The sequence below is a fragment of the Ranitomeya imitator genome, chromosome 2 (assembly GCF_032444005.1).
Source record: "Ranitomeya imitator isolate aRanImi1 chromosome 2, aRanImi1.pri, whole genome shotgun sequence".
NCBI lineage: Eukaryota > Metazoa > Chordata > Amphibia > Anura > Dendrobatidae > Ranitomeya > Ranitomeya imitator.
The window spans coordinates 67,993,744-68,011,953 of record NC_091283.1 but is presented as its reverse complement, the minus strand read 5'-3'; the positions used below and the strand labels follow the sequence as shown (position 1 = coordinate 68,011,953).

Below are 18,210 nucleotides of genomic sequence, written 5' to 3'. Positions count from 1 at the left end.
AATTAATATCCGCATTGCTATAATTTTTGAGTCGATGCAACTTTGATTCCTTTTTATTTTTTAAAAGGCAGCATAATCTAAAAAAAAACCAAAAAAAAAAAACAAAAACCTTCCTTCCTTGTCTTTTTTTTTGGCTAAACAATGTGCAAGTAATTACGGTATATAGTTTCATATAATACATTTTTTGCCAATCACAGGCGATGCTCCATCAACAATAATTGGACTTAGTCGGCTGCATGGATTGCACCCAATGAAGGCTGCCATCCAGATGAGAAACTTGTATGTTTTTATGTCAATAAAACAAAACTACTGTACAGCAGATAAAGTCCAATTGTTTGAGACTTTCATCTCTACACATCTTTAATCCGGAGCTTGCTCTACGACTGCCTAACATTGGTTACCGCCCTTGGAGGATACCCCTGATGATCTAACAAGGCTTAAAAATTGAACTCCTGTATCACCAACGTACTATATGGATTTGTGCCCATGACTTAAACAACACCCCGGGGTAAAAACATATGCCAAGATTCCCTTCTTACAAGCAGAATCTTATTTCATGTTTACAGTGCCATTTCTTCTTTCCACTTCGTCTTCAAATACAGATGAAAACAATAATGGATTACGATCATTTCACTACAAGTTGCGATATGAATGTGTACCTTTTTTCATTTGTTTACATCCAAAAGTATTTTTTAATTTTCAAAATTTAAATTTTCTTTTTACATTGATGTCCTATTGAACGTCAGATCCACTGGGGCCCGGCCCTCGACACCCCTGCCGATCAGCTGTTATCCACCACCTATTGAATTGATTAGGAGGTGGATGTGTAGACGGCCAAGCTCCGCAAGTAAGTACTCCCGGCCACCAATAACCGCTCATCGGCAGGGACACTGAGCTCCGGACCCCGGCTGACCAAGAATACGGCATCAGTGTAAAAGTAGTGGTGAACCTGTAAGTATTACTTAGCGACTTGACCATGAATGAGCTTGATTAAACACATAAAATATACACTGCAATACTTGCATATTGCAGTGTACATGTTGTATACTGCCTGTTACAATTACCAACCTAATATGACAGATCTGAGGGTCTTCATGACAACCCACCAGCAATCCATGATCAAATCGTGAGAGGTGTTAGATAAAATCCCATCCCGGTATCCAACCACTTAAGATGCCACAGCTGCCATTGAAGAGTAAACTTCTGATGAACTTCTGGCGTCAAGGTGTTTGTGTGAATAGAAAAACATGATTTCTTCCCAACACTGCGTAATTCTTCTCCATACAATCTGTCTGGTAATGTAGAGGAGAATACCGGTATTTATGGAAACCATTTTTTGAAAGAGTATTATATAAGTGAAGCCAAGCTATTGTTCCCAGTAACCTGCTATTCTAGGCTGGGAAGAGCAGTGTTTACGGATGGGATTATAGGCAGGATACTTAGAAACGCTCCTGCCCTTGTAGTCGCAACTTGTTGTCTAATAACTTCCAGTCCTGAGACTCTCCAGCAACCTATAGATCCATATGTCCGACTAATACCACCAAAATGTAAATCAAGCTTCCTGCAGATCAAATACAATTTTCAGTATGGCAGAACAGTCCAGGTCCTGAGATCTCCACCAAATGCTTAAACCACTGTTCAAAAGGAAGAATAAGAATAATTAGCAATAAATGTCCATGGAGTAGTGCTGTACGTTCGCTCGCCCTCCCAGTCAGGAGATAAATCTCATCAGTATATGAGTTTAGTTTTTAATTTTTTCTAAAGTTTATAAAAGGAGGAGAAAAAAAAAAAATGTATGGAGTTTGAAAAATCAGAATAAATGGCTAGATTATAAGTATTCACAGCCTATAATTGTGATATGAAGCTGAGAAATTTAGATTTTCTAATTACATTTTTTTATAGCGCTATTCCATGGCACTTTACATGTGAAATGGGGGCAAATATAAACAATAAACATGAGCAAAAAAACAAGGCACACAGGTACATAAGGAGGGAGGACCCTGCCCGCGAGAACACTCAGTCTGCAGGGGATGGGTGAGGATACACTAGAAGAGGGTAGAGCTGGTTGTGCGGCGGTTCAGTAGGTTGAGGATCACTGCCGGCTGTAAGCTTTGTCGGAAGAGGTGAGTCTTCAGGTTATTTTTGATCGTTTCTATGGTAAGCGACAGTCTGATGTGTTGGGGTAGAGAGTTCCAGAGTATGGGGGAAGTACGGAGAAACTGGTGTCTTCCCCTCATCCTTCAAATATGCCAAGATTACACCCATTTTCAAAAAGCCCTCCCTCGACTCATCCTCTGTGTGTTGTGAGTTAATCTGTGTAAGTGGATACTGCTTAAAAAAATAAATAAATAAAATCCTGGACTTTTTTGAAGTTATTCTGCCTGATATATATATTTTTGATGGTTGGCCACCATGGTCAGAGAAGATCACCCGGTGATTGGGACACAATTGCAGGACTATATGAAATAGTAGCTGCTGCCATCTGCTGGTCAGAATGAAGTGCACAGCCCAAGAGCCAACCGATCAATTATGCAGTAATGGTGTGGTGGTCACAGAGATGAACAAAACTGAATCTAAGGAACATTTCAGGCAAAGTTATGTGTGCTAATGCAGATCTCCAAGGCGCTATTGACCACCTAACACAACTTAAAGTGATACACCAGCCCAGATAGAAAACTTTCCTGTGCATTACATGTGTAGACATCACACACTTTCCTTCTTTTTCCCCCCACTTTCTATGTTTCCAGAATGACAGATGCAGACAAACTGGAAAGTCTGAAGCCATCACCACCACTGGCACAGGATGGATCAGCGTTGATGTCCTAACTAAGCCTTGCGTTCATCTCTTCGGCAGCGAGGTGTGCCCAACACCTCCCCTGACGAAGCCACTGAGGGTGGTGACACACGTTGGGTATTTGTCCAACCTGGCTTAACTCCGTATGGGTCCCTTTTATTGCTAGTACCACTCCATGCTATTGGACATGGGTGGTCTGCTTGGCCTATGTCTCTAACCTTTACATGCTCAATTGTGACCTGCTACTCAGCTCGCTGCTATTTTGGAACCATGACATATTAACCTTGGCTATTTATGCCTATATTTTCCAAAATCTTATGCGCCTCGAATGGGTATGTTTTTCACTTTTTTTTACGCATTTTCGCTTATATGATTTCTGCTCTATTTCATCCATGTTGCTGAGGTACCATATATTGTAAGTATTGGTTCAAAAAGGGAGTGAAGCTAATAAAAACAAGCAGTTATGCATTTTTGTCAGACACTGCACGGATGGATATTTATTGGGCATAGGACATCTTCTTGATATGCTGTTTATAAAGAAACTAGGGGACGGTACATATTACATACACTTTGGAGTTTTGTCTTAGGTGGTTGGCTCCATTATGAGCCTTTTGTATGTTTAAGCTATGTCACATGTGTGACGACTTGGTGTTTTTAATGTCTTGTGTTGGTTTTTTGCTGTGTCAAAATAAAAATGATCATTTTTTAGGCTATTTTCCTGCCTCAGGTGATCCCCTTTAATGACCTATTCCTTTTATTTTTTGTAATGATGTGTGCCCAACACCTACCATAACCTATGTGACCATATTATACATGTGAATTCAGTTGTCCACTCTTTAACTTTTCTGCTAAGGATGCCAAAATCTCAAAACAAATTCAATATAATATTGCAGTATGGTAGCAAATCCCTGGACAGACCTCAAACCACATCACCACCACTGGGTGAACATATGTAAACAGCGTGAACCGCTCATGACAGAGTATCATGAAATCATGTTTTTCCTCTAGGTTTTCTTGTACCATGCATCTCAGGATATATTTGAGCCTAAAGGGGAAAAAGGTAAGAAAGGACAGATTTGTACATCTACGCAATGGATGATGGCTAATCAATGGGGTGCCCCCTTTTATAACATACTAATGGGCCCTATGGACAGTAACTTCTAGGAGTTTTCCACCATAATGATGTTGATTATCTCTTAATGAGAACCTGTCACCAGGTTTTCCCAACAAACTATGGCCACCAACTTGCACACCTTTTACAGCAGTCTAGCAAGTTGCTTACGAGTCCCCAACCCCCTCTACCGAACCCAAAAAATTACCCATTATAAAAATGTCCTCCCCATAAGGAGTGGTCCAGCCTTATGGGCATCGCTGGTCTTGTTTCGACACCTCCCCTATCCCGCACAATCCCCATTCTCCAGCTTACTTCATGTGGACGACACGTCCTTAGTCATCCACACAGCATTCCCAATCTTGCTCTTGCGTAGGCATTCTGCTCTCTGCCCTGCCGAGCTTTGTTTCCAGGTCATTGGTGCTCTTCGACCTCTCCCGAGAGCATGTGCATTGCAGTACATTGCTCTGCTCTCAGAAGGGCGGAGAGAAGTACATGTCTGCTCAGGAGCGATATTGGGGTTGCTAAGTGGATGATGTAGGACACGTTCTCCACATGAGACAGTGAAGGAGGACAGATTACAGGGTATGGATCTAGAATAAAATTATATATACCGTATTTTTCGGACTATAAGATGCACCGGACCATAAGACGCACCCCAAATTTGGGGTGAAAATTGCAGAAAAAAAGATTTTTTATAACATGGGGGTCCGTCTTATTGTCCGAATTTACAGTATCTTATGGCGGTGGCAGAGCAGGGTCACAGGAGGCAAGGTGGGGTGGTGCTGGGATCAGGAGGTGCTGGGATCAGGAGGTGCTGGGATCAGGAGGTGCTGGGATCAGGAGGTGCTGGGATCAGGAGGTGCTGGGATCAGGAGGTGCTGGGATCAGGAGGTGCTGGGATCAGGAGGTGCTGGGATCAGGAGGTGCTGGGATCAGGAGGTGCTGGGATCAGGAGGTGCTGGGATCAGGAGGTGCTGGGATCAGGAGGTGCAGTGAGAGGTATGGCGTGAGAGGGGTCCCTGGCGTACCATGCAGGCTTACCTAGGTGGCAGAGGTGCGGTGGCAGAGGTCCGGTGGCAGAGGTGCGGTGGCGGGGGTGTGGCAGCAGAGGAGGCGCAGGAAGCGGGGTCCCTTTCCCCGGTATGGTGATGCAGCAGGCCCGGTATGCAGCAGAGCCGGGTGAATCCTCTTGTTATCGGTGGGTGCGGCCATCTTCCTGAGGCCGCGCGTGTGCAGATGAAGCGCTCTGCTCCCGGGGCTTCAGGAAAATGGCCGCGGGAGGCCGCGCGTGCGCAGATGGAGATCGCGGCGGCCATTTTCCTGAAGCCCCGGGAAGCAGAGCGCTCCATCTGCGCACGCGCGGCCTCCGGAAAATGGCCGCCACCACCGATAACAAGAGGATTCACCCGGCTCTGCTGCATACCGGGCCTGCTGCATCACCATACCGGGGAAAGGGACCCCGCTTACTGCGCCTCCTCTGCCGCCACACCCCCGCAACCGCACCTCTGCCACCGGACCTCTGCCACCGCACCTCTGCCACCTAGGTAAGCCTGCATTGCGACTATTAGACGCACCCCCCATTTTTGGGGGGGGAAAAGTGCGTCTTTTAGTCCGAAAAATACGGTACTAATTACTAGTCGAAACTTTGGACACATCTGTTCATGCAATGGTTTTATTTCATGCTGGAATGTGCACTTTGTAGATTCAGATTGAACGCTGAAAATTCACAAAGGAAGAATCACTGTAAACAAGTAGTAAAAAAAACAAATGTGAAACCAGAATGCGAGTTAAATCTTCGATTCCTCAGAGTATTACCCTTTCAGGCTACTTGCCCACATTGCAGAATAGAAGCAGATTTTTCCTCATCAAAACTGCACACCCTTGCCAGGTAAAAAGCATGCGGATTTTGATGCTTTTTTGTCGCGTTTTTCCGAAGCATATTTTTACAAGTCTATGGCAGCGGCATCCACAAAATAAATGAACATGCTACGTATTTTTTCGTAATGCGATTCCGCTGCGGAAAAATACCCAGATGGGCACAGCAATTGCGGAATGCAATTAAAATGAATAAGATGCGTTTTGTTAGTATTTCTTAAGCATTTCCCCAGCAGAAAAACGTGGCGGAAACGCTTAAAAAACACATCGTGGACACACAGCCTTACTCTAAAGACCACTTTACACATCTTCAAATTTCATCAGGCTGTCATCTGGAATGGCTTACAACAGTCTTTAAGGAGTTCTCAGAAGTACTGAGCACTTGTTGTCTGCTTTGCCTTCACTCTGTGGTCCAACTCATCCCAAACTATCTTGATTGTGCTGAGGTCAGGTGATTTGAGGCCACATCTGAGGCAGCACTCCAGCCCTCTCTATTACTTTGCCCTTATATAGCCTGGAGGTATTTTTGTGTTTTGGGACATCTATAGCAACAAAAATGATGGTCCCACAATGTGCAAAGGAGATGGGATGGCATGTTGTTGTAGCCATGATGGGCAAGTGTGCCTTGAATTTTGAATAAATCACCAACATTGTAACTAGCTAAGCACCGCCTCACCATCACACACCTAACCTTCCACGCTTCATGGCAGGCACCAAATATGTAGAAGTCACCCATTTCCATTTTCTGCATGTCACACAGACATGGCAATTTGCATCAAAATTCTAAAATTTTGACTCCGACCATAGTACAGATTTCCATTCCTTTAATACCCAGTCCTTGCGTTTAGCCCAAAAGAAAGTCTATTCTTATTATTTGCATTCCTCGGTTGGGGCTTCTTTGTATGAAAGATCTTGATAGTCAAAATGCTGCAGTCTCCTCTGTACACATGTTGAGATGTGTCTGAAACTTGAGGTCTTTACATCATTCATGATGTCTGTTATTTGAGGTGCTTTCAATTTGCAGTTTGAGGCTTTGATTAACTTATCCTCTGCAGCAGAGGTAATGCTTGGTCTTCCTTTATCAGGGTGGTCCTCATGAGTGCCAGTTTCATCATAGCCATTGATGGTTTTCATGGTTGTACTTCATATCTTCAAGGTTCTAGCAATTGTGATTGAGTGCCCTTCCTCTTTACTTTGCCGAGTGGTTCCTGCAATATTCTGTCCTAGAACAGCTGTGGATTAAGGCTGTGCACTGACTGTATGGAACGGTGTACCAATAATGCCTCTGCAAGACACCTGCGGGTCGCAAAAACTTTCTGAAGGCTGGTGATTCCACAAATGAACTCTTGAGGAGGCGCATAACTGTTCATTGGAAGCTAATCCAGATGACTAGCTGAGGTCGCTACTTGAGGGAATTCCAAGGGATTGTAAAGGTGCCAGAGTAATGCAAGTACTTTGAGGAATCTAAACTTACATACTCTGGTTTATTTCACGTGTATTCCTTTACTACTTATTTTTATGTTTTTGGTGCCTTCAGCCTGAATCAAAAATGTGCACATTCCAATAAAAATGAAGGATTTTTTTCCTTTCTAAATATTTTTTTTTTAACCTACGTCAGTGCAGATACAAATAAATGTGTCTTGGCTGTTTATTAAAATAAAAAAAGAAACAGAACAGATGCTGAAACATTGTCTTTATTTGTATTCTGCTTTACCTCGATATTATCAACAGCATAAAACAGCAGCATGATCTTAAAAATATAGCAACAAGTTGCCAAAGCGGTATTGCAAAAATGTGTAATATAGATGTTAATTCTTTGGCCCTACATTGCACTTTCCTGGCTGCAAACATTGCAGACATACCGCTCATGTGCAGTGTGCGGTCTCTGGCACAAATTAACCCAGCATCTCCAGATAAAAGTCGGTTTTATAGCAGATAGATATTTAAATAAAAATTGTTACAAAAAATAAATGTTCATGCAGGCCTTATACAAAAAAGGGGAAAAAAATATTCTTTATGGTAATGCTTGAAGTTTGAACCAAGATGCAGACAAAAATGCATTCAATACTAACTTGGAATGATATGAGATGGCGGCTGAGATGAAAACGAGAAACCCGTACAAAGGGAAGTTTCCACCACGTATGGATCAAATAGCAAATGGGACAATCGTTTCTTAGCATGTTTTCTGATGTCAAGAATTGCAGGTGTAATTTGTGCAGTTTCGGTATGGAATGAAGTCATGTCCATTGGGCACAATATGGTCACCATAGTGGGCGATGGTTTTCTATTCTTCAATATACAGGTCTTCAACTGGCACATAATATTAGATGCGATATTCAATATTTAAGACGTGTCCTATTATATCATGACTAGAAAGTGAAGAAACATCACTTGGAATGACTGAAGAATGGTCAAAGAATAAACAGGTCAAGTGTTCCAAGTATGAATGCATTTTGGTGTGATCTTGACAGTTCAGCTTGGAAAGAGAGCACTTGAGGCGTACAGCGCTTCTTCCTGAGGATTGGGAGGTTTTTAATGTTGCTAAGCAAATCTTGCCACCGTCAAAAAGAAGTTCTCAACAGCGAGAAAAGGCATCGAACCGTCAGGATTTGTAAGCCATATGCCCCGCGGTGGGTGTCTCACTCCTCCACAGATGGCAATGTGACATTTACACCCTCTTCATTCCTCGACCCATCAAACACGCAAACACAGTCATAACCATTTTGGGCTTCACTTCCACGAGGTCGTCTGGTAAGGCATATACTCTTGCACCAATTCGTCTGGCCATTGATACGGCGTATCTAAAGAAGAACCAAAAAGTGAATTAATGGATCTCAAGTTTGTTAGGCTCCTTAAAACTGACACTGCTGAGTTTTCTACTTCTAGACAAAATACATAGCTTTTGGAAAAAGGTATTCCAATCTCAGTAAGGGTACCGTCTCAGTGGCATTTCGATCGTTACGACGGTACGATTCGTGACGTTCCAGCGATATCCCTACGATCTCGCTGTGTCTGACATGCAGCAGCGATCAGGGACCCCGCTGAGAATCGTACGTCGTAGCAGATCGTTTGAAACTTTCTTTCATCGCTGGATCTCCCGCTGACATCGCTGAATCGGCGTGTGTGACGCAGATTCAGCGATGTCTTCACTGGTAACCAGGGTAAACATCGGGTTACTAAGTGCAGGGCCACGCTTAGTAACCCGATGTTTACCCTGGTTACCATCGTTAAAGTAAAAAAAACAAACAGTACATACTTACATTCCGGCGTCTGTCCCCGGCGCTGTGCTTCTCTGCTCTGGCTGTGAGCACAGCGGCCGGAAAGCAGAGCGGTGACGTCACCGCTGTGCTTTCCGGCTGCCCGGCGCTCACAGCCAGAGCAGAGAAGCACAGCGCCGGGGACAGACGCCGGAATGTAAGTATGTACTGTTTGTTTTTTTTACTTTAACGATGGTAACCAGGGTAAACATCGGGTTACTAAGCGCGGCCCTGCGCTTAGTAACCCGATGTTTACCCTGGTTACCCAGGGACTTCGGGATCGCTGGAGAGCGGTCTGTGTGACTGCTCTCCAGCGACCACACAGTGACGCTGCAGCGATCGGCATCGTTGTCGTATCGCTGTAGCGTCATTTCAGTGTGAAGGTACCCTAAGAGATGGTTTAGATATGCCATCAAAGGATTGCCAGTCAACGTCCACCTTTCCAGAGATCCCTTTCTATTTCCTCTGCACAGCAGCACTCCTGACACAAGCACCTGAATGGAGCCACCATGTGTTTGGCGGTGTCAGCACTGGCTCTCAGGGATCATGATTGTTATGTCACGTGATCCCTATGGCCAATCAGTGCTGGATTCACTCTAGCCATGTAAGGGAAAATCAGATATGCAGAGGAAGTAATGGATGAGGCTGCCCACTTACTTCCTCCAGATGTAGAGACACATCCAAAGGCGGGAAGAGTAAAGCCAGAGCTGATTTGCCGCAGGGATCGTGTGACAATGTCAAGCGATTCCCCTGGAAAGCCATTGCAGATAGCGCTGGAAGGGCGCCAACAGCAGAGGGGTGTATGTGTTATTATTTTACAAGAGGGAAACATGGGGATTGAGAAGGGGGTTGTCCAAGTATTGAGCAATCCCTTTAACCCTGCTGTTCTGTTCGGTCTGGGGAGACCTATTTTGAACTTTGGTATTTTTTGGGGTGTTCAAGATGCGGTTCTGAAACTTGTGGTTGATTGACTTAAATGAGGATGGGTCGGTCGGCCACGGGTTTCAGAGCCGCATCTTGAATATTTTAAAGAATATTGAAGTTCAAAGTCGGTCATTTTTGACCAACAGAACAGCAGGGTTAAGTGATAAACTCTTACTGTGGCCAACAGACCAAAGTACATATACTCAAGTATAGTATTAGTAACCAACATTCATTACAGCAAATCAGAAACAGTAGACACTTGGCTTCTGCAACATGAGAGAAGCACAGAAGGACTAAATGCCAATTGGATCCAGTGATACGGCCAGCTTCAGAGCAGCGTAAACAGGCTGTAGAAGCTATATAGAGCCTTCTAGTGGTGTGTACTCTATGCAAATGGCTACTGAAACCAAAAAGTGGTCGGTTATCTAGGCAACAATAAACTACAGAATTTAGAACCCCTCCATTTTTGAGGAAAGGATCTTTAAAAAAGTAAATTGCCAATTTTACACACAAGAACTTGAGACAACCCCTTTAACAAAAGTTAGGAAAGAAACACTGCAATTACATTAATAGCCAAGACTTACGTGGCATTCTTGTGTTTGTCGTCATCAGAAAGTGTACCACTTTTAACCAGGTCATAGTTAATACTGCCAGGTTGGATGGCATCGATCAGATCCACTACAGGAAGACTAGTGCTGATCGACTTGTCCTGAAGAAGGTAAATAAAATAGAATCAGTGGATAATCTACAAACAAGATGCAGACTTCGAGGTGGGAGTTACATAAAAATATCAAAAATTGCTTTTAGGCAATTTATCCTTCCAGCTAAAGGATCACAACGGGATCCAAAGGTGGATCTTGAATCGAGGCTGGGGAATCAAGTTCGTTTTGTTCCTCAATGGATTAATGTCAATCATTAAAATTTATCTGAATCTCACAGAATATATACTTGTCAACAAGATATAATTTGAACCCTCTAGTGCCTAGTTTAGGCATCATAGATGGGGCTGAACTAATAGACCTATTAGTCAAATATACCATCAAGAGAGAAAGTGACTGGGGACGAACTAAAAACACAATTAAAATCATACAGCAAGGATACAAGAATGTCACCTTAAAGTTCTGAATAGAGGAGCTCTTGCCAGCGCCTGCCAAAGATTTGTTCACCCAATTGACAATGATATCATCATTAACTTTCTGTCCATCTCCAAGGTCCTCTAGGACATTGAGCGTATACCTAGTGAAATATCGTGGAAAAATTTGCTTAAACACGTACAGTATTTTATTTAAAAGTGACATTGAAAACGTAGTGGTAAGAATTTGGAAAGGAGATTGAAACCTCAAAATGTTTTTTGTTGGGCAATGCATAGATCAGGGTTATCAGATGTAATTATGATCACTGGAAATTGCACATCCAATTGGAAGAGTGTTTCAAGTGGGGTGCCACAAGGGTCTGTCATGGCCCCAGTGTTCAACATTTTAATAAATTATCTACATAAGAGAACTGAAGTTAAATTACTGTAATCAAATTTGCAGACGATGCATAGCTAGGAGGGATAGCTAAGAGTACCGTCACACAGTGGCATTTTGATCGCTACGACAGCACGATTAGTGACGTTCCAGCGATATATCCGTGACGTTCCAGCAATCTCGCTGTGTCCGACACGCTCCTGCGATCAGGGACCCCGCTGAGAATCGTACGTCGTAGCAGATCGTTTGAAACTTTCTTTCGTCGTCTAGTGTCCCGCTGTGGCGGCATGATCGCATGGTGTAACAAAGGTGTGCACGATATTGTATACGATGTGCGCATAGTAACCATACGTCATGAAATTATCGCTCCAGCGTCGTACATTGCAAAGTGTGACAGCAGTCTACGACGCTGGAGCGATATTGTTACGATGCTAGAGCATCACGGATCGTGCCGTCGTAGCAATCAAAATGCCACTGTGTGACGGTACCCTAACACTGGAGAAGACAGAAAGGAGTCAGAAGGATCTAGATAAGCTTGGCCAATGGGCAGTGACTAATAGAATGGTATTTAACAGAGAGAAATGCAACACTACATCCACGCAAAACAAAAATGAAAATTATATCTGCAGAATGGAAGGAATAGAACCAAGCAACAGCACGTAGAAAAAAAAAAAAACTTGGGTATACTAATAGATCACAGACTACACATGAGTCAGTGTGATGCAGCAGGAAAAAAGGCAAACAGTCCTAGGATGCATTAAAAGAAGGATAGAGTCTAGATCACGTGAAGTAATCATCCCCCTGCTCCTCCTTGGTACAGACCTCATACTATGTACAGTTCTAGGCACTGTTTAAAAAAAAAAAAAAAAAAAGACCGAAAAACTGGAGAAAGTTCAGAGAACAGCTACCAGGATGGTGAACACTTAGTATGTCCTATGAGGAACGGTAGGTTGAAGGATCTGGGAATGTTTAGCTTGCCAAAAAGAAGGCTAAGAGGAGACTTAATAGTGGTCTACAAATATCTGAAGGGATGTCACATTGTAGAGGGATCATTCTTATTCTCATTTGCACATGGAAAAATGAGAAGCAATGGAAAGAAACTGAAAGGGAGAAGATACAGATTAGATGTTAGAAAAACTTTTTGACAGTGAGGGTGATCAATGAGAGAAACAGGCTGCCTCGAGAGGTGGCGAGTTCTAGATCAATGGAAGTCTTCAAACAGAGGCTGGACAGACATCTGTCTGAGAAGGTTTAGTGAGTTATGCTTGGTGCAGGAGATTGGAAATTATGACCCTAGAGGTCCCTTCCAACTCGAACATTCTATTATTTTATGATTCTCACCTATAATCTGCAACAAACAAGTGCACAATGTTCCAGCAGTGCCACCAAAGGAGTAACTAAACCGTACACTGAAATCCATCACTCACACTGGTGGATGTAACATGTCTATGCATTACACAGACACTGATCAAAAGATGGTGTCTGAAACAAGGGAAAAGGCCCCTTCACATTAAGCGACGCTGCAGCGATACCGACAACTATCCGGATCGCTGCAGCGTCGCTGTTTGGTCGCTGCAGAGCCATCACACAGACAGCTCTCCAGCGACCAACGATGCCGGTAACCAGGGTAAACATCGGGTAACTAAGCGCAGGGCCGCGCTTAGTAACCCGATGTTTACCCTGGTTACCATCCTAAAAGTAAAAAAAAACAAACGCTACATACTTACCTGACGCTGTCTGTCCTCCAGCGCTGTGCTCTGCTCTCCTCCTGTACTGACTGAGCACAGCGGCCGGAAAGCAGAGCGGTGACGTGACCGCTCTGCTTTCCGGCTGACCGACGCTCACAGTCAGTACAGGAGGAGTGCAGAGCACAGCGCTGGAGGACAGACAGCGTCAGGTAAGTATGTAGCGTTTTTTTTTTTTTTTTTTACTTTTAGGATGGTAACCATGGTAAACATCGGGTTACTAAGCGCGGCCCTGCGCTTAGTTACCCGATGCTTACCATGGTTACCAGTGAAGACATCGCTGGATCGGTGTCACACACGCCGATCCAGCGATGTCAGGAGGAGTCCAGCGACGAAATAAAGTTCTGGACTTTATTCAGCGACCAACGATCTCCCAGCAGGGGCCTGATCGTTGGTCGCTGTCACACATAACGATTTCATTAACGATATCGTTGCTACGTCACAAAAAGCAACGATATCGTTAACAATATCGTTATGTGTGAAGGTACCTAAAGGTTCACGCTCACCTTCTCATCAACTGCCAAACTACAGCAAGGGTCAGAGTTTCATTGCCATCGTTCAGGTCCTGCCCACCAATGCCCACCAGGGAGAATTTGGCAGTATTTTTTCCCAAGTCCACTGCATAATTACAGTTCTCTAGCTAAACAAACAAAGGAAAACCGTTAAAATGAAAATCGGTGGTGGACACCATCATAAAAGGAATGCTATACCCTGCTTTTACTTACTTTTTTCATGTTTGCCCCAAGTTTGGGATATGGGGGCTTGTTTACTTTGCTCCAGTCTACTGGCACTTTAATCTTTTCATACAGCTGTAGAATTACTAGAGCATCCTGAAGGTCACTGCAAAAAAAATAAATTATACTGAAAAAAAAAACCCACATTCTAAAATAATGGCACAATGCAGCAACTAATTTTTCACTTGTTTTCTTATTTTTCTTCTCCTCCCAATGAGATGTATTTATTCACTTATTTTTTTTAAGTAGAAGATATGAGGTTTTTTTTTTGAAGGATGAGGGTAGTATTGAATGTCACCATTCATTTTACCATATGTACTGAAAAAACTGGGAAAAGAAAACGTCTTCCATTGTTTTAGGGGTTGGCCTTTTATGACATTCATTGTGTAATAAAATTGACTTGACATTACAATTACCTATGCAAGTATGATTTGAGCGATATCCTACATGTATTTTTTGTCCCCTAAAGCTACGTGAGTTTTTTTTTTTTTTACTTTCAGAGCTGTACTTTTTATAGGCAATATTTTGGGATTAATATGATCAATCATCTTTTTTTTAAATTGCATTTTTGATTGAGGTATGTCGACCAAGAAACAAATTGTATACGTCAATTCAAATTTGATTTCCTTATTTTTAAGGGGGCACGAATGTTTATTTTTTTTTAATTAAAAATAGTTTTATTCTCTCAAGAACTAACAATTGTTTGAGGACTCGTACTACGGCAAATAATGCAAAACGCATTGTGTCTTCTGAATTCTAGCCTGTGGCTGAGCGCTACAAAAAGGTCACAAGATAATGACTTGTCTCTAAGTCCCAAACTACCACGACAACTTATTCACACGCCGCGATAATGCTGCAGGTGGGCACTAAAACAGGCACTTCATCAGGATCGCACTAATCAATTTTTGGTCAGTATAATTTACGTAACTAGACAGCAGAAATTAGAGCCAACCCTTAATGCTTCGGTTAGAAGCAGGTACCATCTGTGTGCCACGGCCGGCACCTGATTAATAAGAATAGGCTCAGTTCCCGAACCTGCTTCTGACATCCTCTCCCGACATGCAAATCACATGGCAAGAAGGGTTTAATATAGCAATCTGACCTATAAAAGGCATCAAATTGTCCCAAGTGTTGCGACACATTGCTTTAGCACAAAAAAAGTGACTTCTTGAAATTTTGCGCTACTTTTGAGAAATATGGCGCAGATAAATTATACCTAAAGGAGGTTTGCCGAGCTGACGATTACTGGTACGTGGGATCAAACTGGAATGTAGGATGACAAACTGATGAGCGCACACATCTGTATACCATGATCAACTCCTCATTTTTCTTCACAAAGTAGCCGGCTACTAACTTTTTGCTCCCAACTTTGTGAAAATGTTCAGAACAAAATACAACAAAACTGTACTTGTAGCAGCTGAACATTATAGCTGCCAGTAGACACGTACTTGTAGATATGATTAACATGGGGATTCACACCAAGGGAGTTCATCCAGTTACGGAAGGTCCTTTCCTCTCTAGTCTCCCCTGAAAAAAAAAAAAAAAATAAATTGAATTCCTGTATCTGCTCCATTTAACCCATCACAGCTCATGTCACTTGACAATAAAACTAACTAAACTATAAATGTTTGCTTAAAAGGAATCAATTAAGCAAACTCACAATGATGTACAGTGGAAATTCTACTGACCTCTAAAGCACAAGTAAGGCCTCATTCACATGTAGTACGAGAACAAAAAAAAAACAAAAAAAATCATGAACTCCGGAAAGTTTTCCCAACTTCTAAATTCTAATAGTCCGTGAAAATTGGACTGCACTCGAATGCCATGTCATCCAGACACTGCCAATTTTTTCACGGACTCATAGCCTTGCATTGCCAGTTTTGATCTGACACTTGAATCAAAATCAGACAAGTCTCCACAATGCTGCGCAGAACAAAAGGTCAGAAAAAAAACAAAATTCAAACATGTAACTGGCCCCATAGATTAACAGATACGAATGGCATCAGTGAAAACTAAGCTTGTATGAGAAGGGATGTGTGAATGAGGCTTGTAGCACACAGGTTTTTAATCTGTTAGTCTATTGGATCAAAAGCAGGAGTATGCAGTTCTAAGAACTTCCAATAGATGGCACAGAAAGGCAAGTTTGGAGAGTGACGTTAATTTGAGTTTTATTTTTAAGTCACTTTTCTTTTTTGTCTTTGAAATTCATGGCTTTTTTTGCCTAATTATTCCAAATGGTGCATGTCGGTGGTTGAATTTTGCACAACATTTAAGACGTTCTTATTTAAAATTTCACTTTTCTGTGACTTTAGATCAAGAACTTACACAACCCTTTAAAATATTGCATGTTCATCTTTAACTGTGAAAGTCATTGAAGAGAGACAGGCAGAGCTGCACCACAGCCACGCATTCACCCAGATCTGCGGTTCAATCAGGGTGTGTACGGAGAGCCTGACACCAAGGCAGAGGTGCTCGCTTGAAACAGGAGAACCGCTAGAGGAAACATGTAGAATAAAGGACCAACGCACCATCCTTGTACGGTCTGAATCCTTTATTGAAAAGTGCGATACAACACCGGTATCTTCACGGCTCGGGATAGTGCAGGAAGTGAGGAGGTGAGCAGGATGTGTCACATCCTGCTCACTTCCTGCACTATCCCGAGCCGTGAAGATACCGGTGTTGTATCACACTTTTCAATAAAGGATTCAGACCGTACAAGGATGGTGAGTGTTGCCGCTTTATTCTACATGTTCCTTCATCTTTAACTGTGCAAAAACAAAAGTAAACATACAAAACTTAAAAGAAGAAAACTGGCCAAAAAACCTTAAACAGACTGGACTGAAAAAAATAAAGATGCAAATGTCCCAAGTGTTAAAACCACTAAATTATCTGGTGCCTGTTACGAATGATATGCTCCTTGCTCACCTTCGAGGAGAGACCAGTCGATGTCCTGGTTCTCAGGCTTAGTAAGTGCTGGGTATTTATTGAACAGGTTTGCCACAAAGGCCAAGTTTAATTTAGGATTTCCGCTGACCACATCGGCAGGAGTTACGAACTGCCTGCAGCCTAGTCTATCAGCTTGCTGGAGCATGTACTCTGCCCTCTTCAGATCGTCCTTCTCCTGTTGGAACAAGAATGATGAAAACCTATGTAGTGTCCACAAAACAAACTTAACAATGTCTGCTCAATTTCCTCCTCTTCCAAGTTGGTAAAAGTTTTATGGGAGGAACGAACCAGAATTATCAGGTGGATATGCAATAGAAGTGAATGGCACATCTACCCAACAAGAGTGATACAGTAATATAAAAAGTGTAGCTAGACTTCTAGGAAAGTTACTACCCCCCACGGGAGCTTTAAAGGGACACTGTCACCTGAATTTGGAGGGAACAATCTTCAGCCATGGAGGCGGGGTTTTTGATTCACCCTTTCCTTACCCGCTGGCTGCAATATTGGATTGAAGTTCATTCTGTCCTCCATAGTACACGCCTGCGCAAGGCAAGATTGCACCTTGTGCAGGCGTGTACTATGGATGACAGAGAATGAACTTCAATCCAATATTGCAGCCAGCATGCAGCCAGCGGGTAAGGAAAGGGTGAATCAAAAACCCCAAAACCCCGCCTTCATGGCTGAAGATTGTTCCCTCCAAATTCAGGTGACAGTGTCCCTTTAAGGATAATATCTAAAGAAATTGTATAAAAGAGGGAAAATTCCAGTCTTTATGTCCTAGAAAGGAAAACTGGCGTTAGAAAAAAAAAAAATAATAATAATTATGGATCTGCACAAGGGATGATCAGCTTGAAAAAAAAAAAAAAAAAAAGCGCTCTGCACTGGCCACGGTGCACTCAGTTCAGCCCATGGATTACATGATCACTCGTTAATATGGGGGCCATGCAATACTGCACTTGTGGCTAGCAACCACTATTAACACGTGGGTTTAGGACATGGACTTGCAGAGATCAGACCCGAATTCCTTGTAAAAAGGGCCGACTGCTTTAGATGTCCCCTTAACATCAGAAATTGATAATATTTTTTACCACTCTGATCCAAAGAGGATTAAAATATATTTAAGGGGTTATACCAATCTTCATAGATTTATTGTTAGGTAGTGCTCGTAAAAACAAGCACTTGTGCAATTTGTTGAGATATCACTTATTTACAGCTTGCTGTCTAGAAGACCGACCACCGCACTGCTGCTGTAAAGACTGTAAACACTGCACTGAAGCAGTGGGTGATTAAGTGGTGACTGTGCGCTCCAGCGATCCTGAACAGCTTCAAAAACAGTGCTTACAAGCTCAACA

General features: G+C 42.7%; 1 protein-coding gene across 3 annotated transcripts in view; it reads right to left on the bottom strand.

Moving 5' to 3' along the window:
- Positions 1–7,459: 7,459 nt before the first annotated feature.
- Positions 7,460–18,210, bottom strand: part of PLS3 (plastin 3) — a 110,823-nt gene continuing 100,072 nt past the window's right edge. For all 3 annotated transcript variants that reach the window (XM_069746911.1, XM_069746914.1, XM_069746913.1), the window contains 7 exons: positions 16,838–17,033; positions 15,361–15,439; positions 13,904–14,018; positions 13,685–13,818; positions 11,077–11,200; positions 10,549–10,673; positions 7,460–8,584 (listed from right to left, as the gene is read on the bottom strand). In XM_069746911.1, coding sequence (XP_069603012.1) covers positions 8,452–8,584; positions 10,549–10,673; positions 11,077–11,200; positions 13,685–13,818; positions 13,904–14,018; positions 15,361–15,439; positions 16,838–17,033 — 906 coding nt within the window. In that variant the 3' untranslated portion in view covers positions 7,460–8,451. The remainder of the gene's footprint in view (positions 8,585–10,548; positions 10,674–11,076; positions 11,201–13,684; positions 13,819–13,903; positions 14,019–15,360; positions 15,440–16,837; positions 17,034–18,210) is intronic.